A 3123-nucleotide genomic window follows, 5' to 3' on the forward strand; every position below is an offset into this window, starting at 1 on the left:
TGGGAGGGGTGGTGAGCAGAGGGCGGCCAGCGCGCCGGCGCGAGAGGGGCGGCTGCAAGCCAGAGGCGGGCTCACGCCGTCACCGGGGCCCCCCAGCTTGGCGCGCGCCTGCAGCCGGCCGCTGGTTGTCTACTCCAGGGAGATGTGCCACAAAATGTTCTGCCCCTCCCCTGCTCCAGCAACGCTCGACCCCGCGGCCCCAGACACTCCACCACGACGTGCCCGCCACCCCGCAGCAGGCCGCAGCCCACCCATCGCGCCCCACACCCCCCACCTCGTTGTCGCCGCTGAACATGTGGGGGGTCGTGGAGTACATGTAAGCCGCCCCCACCTCCGCACACGCCCGGCTGCGGATGGGGGCGCCGTTGAGCGTCGACGGCTCCCCTGCGACCCCCAGCCACCTCTCGCGCAGCACCGGCTGGTCTATGACGCCCAGCAGGGGGGTGCCGCGATGTAGCAGCGCAATCAGCGTGCCGAACAGCGGCTTGCCTGCGGCGGATGCGTTTTTGCGACAAATCACGGGGTCAGTCAGCAAGGGCCCGCTCCCTGGTGCCAACGACGAGTCCGCCGGCGCCTGCGCGGCCAACACGCCAAGGCTCAGGCCCCTAGCATGAAAGGGCCCCCTGGCTGCCGCTACGGCCAAACCAGTCGCGCTCGACCGCATGGCCCAGCCCGTCACAGCCCGCTTCCCCAAGTCCGTCCCCGCCTCCCGCACCCGTGATGAAGCTCTTCGTGCCGTCAATGGGGTCCAGCACCCACAGCCAGTCGGCGCCGGCGCCGCTGCCCAGCTCCAGCCCGTGCTCCTCCCCAAACACGCCGTGCTCAGGGAACGCCGCGCGGATGAGGGCGCGCATGGCGGCCTCTGCCTCGCGGTCGGCGATGGTGACGGGGCTGGCGTCGGTCTTGATGTCGATGTCAAAGGTGGCCCTGGGGTGTGGTGTTACGGGGGGGAGGGGGTGAGGTGGGGTGAGGGAGGAGCTGAAGTGGCTGATGCAGGGGTCGGGTGCTGCTCAGGAGGGCACAGGGGCTGGGGGGCCGTGGAGGGGGCAGGGCGCGCAGCCGCTGGCCTTAAGCTGTTTGTGGCGCTGGCTTGTCCCCTGCGTCCCACGGGCAGCATCTAGGCAAGCGCTGTTTCATGGAGCTGCGACACCTGCACCACCACGCACGCGCACACACGTGCACGCGTAGCTCGCAGGCCCCCCCACACAGAGCGCCCTGAAGCACCGTACCGAAAGTATCGCGAAGTCACGCGTGCCGCCGCATCGGCCAGCTTGTGCGCTAGATCAATGGCTGCGGGGTCCACGACCGGCGCCATGCCGGGCTGCTGCTGCGGCGATGCCAGCGCGGCGCGTCGGGGTACGCGGACGCGCGCGACGGCTGCCCGAGCAGGGGGCCTGCTGGCGTTGCTACCGCGCCAGCCCTTGCTGAATGCCTCCACGGTGCGCGTTTGCATTATCGCTGTCAACTTCAGATCGCAGCTGGCTGATCTTCACCCGCAACGTCGCGTCAAAATCCTCTTAGAGTATTCAGCGCTGTCACATCTAGCATACCCGTATTAGTGCTACAGCACGCTATCTGATGAGGTAGTACATGGCCCCCCACCCTTGACCGCATTGACACACACCCGCACCCTGCCCGCAACTGCAGTGCACAGTGCCAGCAGTGCAGCCGAGCTCATCACAGCCCCACAGCGCACGGCGGAGCCGGCAGAGCTGACAGCATGGCGCAAGCGCCCAGCAGCGTCGTTTCTAGCCTCTGCAAGCGGCCGCTTGTTGCCGTGATCGGCGATGGTGACCTGGACCACGTTCGCAAGGCTGAGGTGGCGGAGCAGGTCAGGGCACGCCCCGGGGCGCTGTGCGCCGCGCAGCAAGAAAGACTGGGCCCATGTGGCCCAGGCTTATGAGCGACTTGGGAATTCTGCGGGCGCCAGTCTGGATGCGGGCGCTTTGCGCACGCTCGCAACTGGCGGCGCCGCATTCCCACTCTGGGGCCCACCACCCACGGGACCGGAAGGGGGGGGGGAGCAACAGCAAAAGCATCGCCCCCATTCGCACACTGTTCCTTGAAGCGTGCGACCGCTCATCCCTACAGATCGGCCGCGGCCTCGTCGACGCGGGCTGCCGCGTCGTGACCGGCGGCCTGGGCGGCGTCATGGAGGCCGCCCTGCGCGGCGCCGCGGCTTCGCGCGCCTTCCGGGACGGCGACACCCTCGCGCTGCTGCCCGGCGCCGACCCCGCGGCCGCCAACCGCTGGGCCTCCATCGTGATCCCCACGGGGCTCGGCCACCACCGCAACGGCGTGGTGGCGGCGGCCGACGCCGTGGTCGCGGTCGGCGGCGGCGCCGGGACGCTCAGCGAGGTGGCTTTCGCGTGGGTGTGGGGGCGCGCGCCGATCGTGGTGGTCACTGGGCTGCCCGGCGTGACCGCCAGCCTGGCAGGCCAGAGGCTGGATGGGGCGGCGGTGGGGGCGCGGGAGGAAGTCCGATGTGGCGAGGAGGGGGGGACGGGGGGCTCGCGGCTGGGGCGCGGCGGCCGCCAGTGCTGGGGGCGGCGACCGCGGAGGCGGCTGTGCGGCTCGTGGTTGAGGGGCTGGCAGCTGCGAGGCAGTGGCCCGGTTGGTGTGAGATGCACAGGGATAAAGCTCGAGCGAATTTCGATCATTGAACAGGTTGGAGCCTACTATTCTTAACGCTGATGTGCGTTTTGTCAATCCTTGTGTAAAGACTCGCTGCAGTTGTGTGACTGTCAGCATTTTTACTCTGCCATTCAAACTCTGCACATTAAGTCATCCTCTACACATAAACCACGCAGAAAGCTGCGACAAATTGACAACCGCCACTCAGAGGGGAGCCCGCCGCCGCTGCCGTCGCCAATCCAGGCCCTCCTGAACGCTGCCAGCTACTTCTTGGCTTTCTTGGCAGCCGGCGCGCCCCCGCCCTCGCTTTTCTGCTTGCCCTTGCCTTCTTGCCCGCTGGCGCTGCCGCCGCGCACTGTGGCCGCGAAGCCTTCTGCCCAGAGGGCAAAGGCGAGGTGCAGCTTCTCCGCGTCGTGCTGCAGCGGCAGCGACGCGATGGGCACGGCCTGGGCAGGGGAGAAAATGGGGAGGAGGGGGTCAGGATGGGAG

The 3123-nt window shown here is 68.6% G+C and overlaps 3 protein-coding genes across 3 annotated transcripts; 1 reads left to right on the forward strand and 2 right to left on the reverse strand.

Annotated features, from left to right (window-relative positions):
• Positions 1–605: 605 nt before the first annotated feature.
• On the reverse strand, positions 606–1453 carry MNEG_15624 (hypothetical protein; the record flags this gene model as incomplete). The annotated part of the gene is made up of 2 exons (XM_014035903.1): positions 606–927; positions 1230–1453. The coding sequence occupies 2 exons, from the start codon at positions 1451–1453 to the stop codon at positions 606–608; spliced, it is 546 nt and encodes a 181-aa protein (XP_013891357.1).
• Positions 1454–1720: 267 nt separating this feature from the next.
• On the forward strand, positions 1721–2688 carry MNEG_15625 (hypothetical protein; the record flags this gene model as incomplete). The annotated part of the gene is made up of 3 exons (XM_014035904.1): positions 1721–1831; positions 2092–2460; positions 2668–2688. The coding sequence occupies 3 exons, from the start codon at positions 1721–1723 to the stop codon at positions 2686–2688; spliced, it is 501 nt and encodes a 166-aa protein (XP_013891358.1).
• A 209-nt stretch (positions 2689–2897) lies between these two features.
• On the reverse strand, positions 2898–3080 carry MNEG_15626 (hypothetical protein; the record flags this gene model as incomplete). The annotated part of the gene is made up of 1 exon (XM_014035905.1): positions 2898–3080. A coding segment is annotated over one exon (183 nt), but the record flags the coding sequence as incomplete, so codon positions are not given.
• Positions 3081–3123: the final 43 nt, after the last annotated feature.

The sequence above is a fragment of the Monoraphidium neglectum genome, assembly GCF_000611645.1.
Source record: "Monoraphidium neglectum strain SAG 48.87 unplaced genomic scaffold scaffold05502, whole genome shotgun sequence".
Taxonomy (NCBI): Eukaryota; Viridiplantae; Chlorophyta; class Chlorophyceae; order Sphaeropleales; family Selenastraceae; genus Monoraphidium; species Monoraphidium neglectum.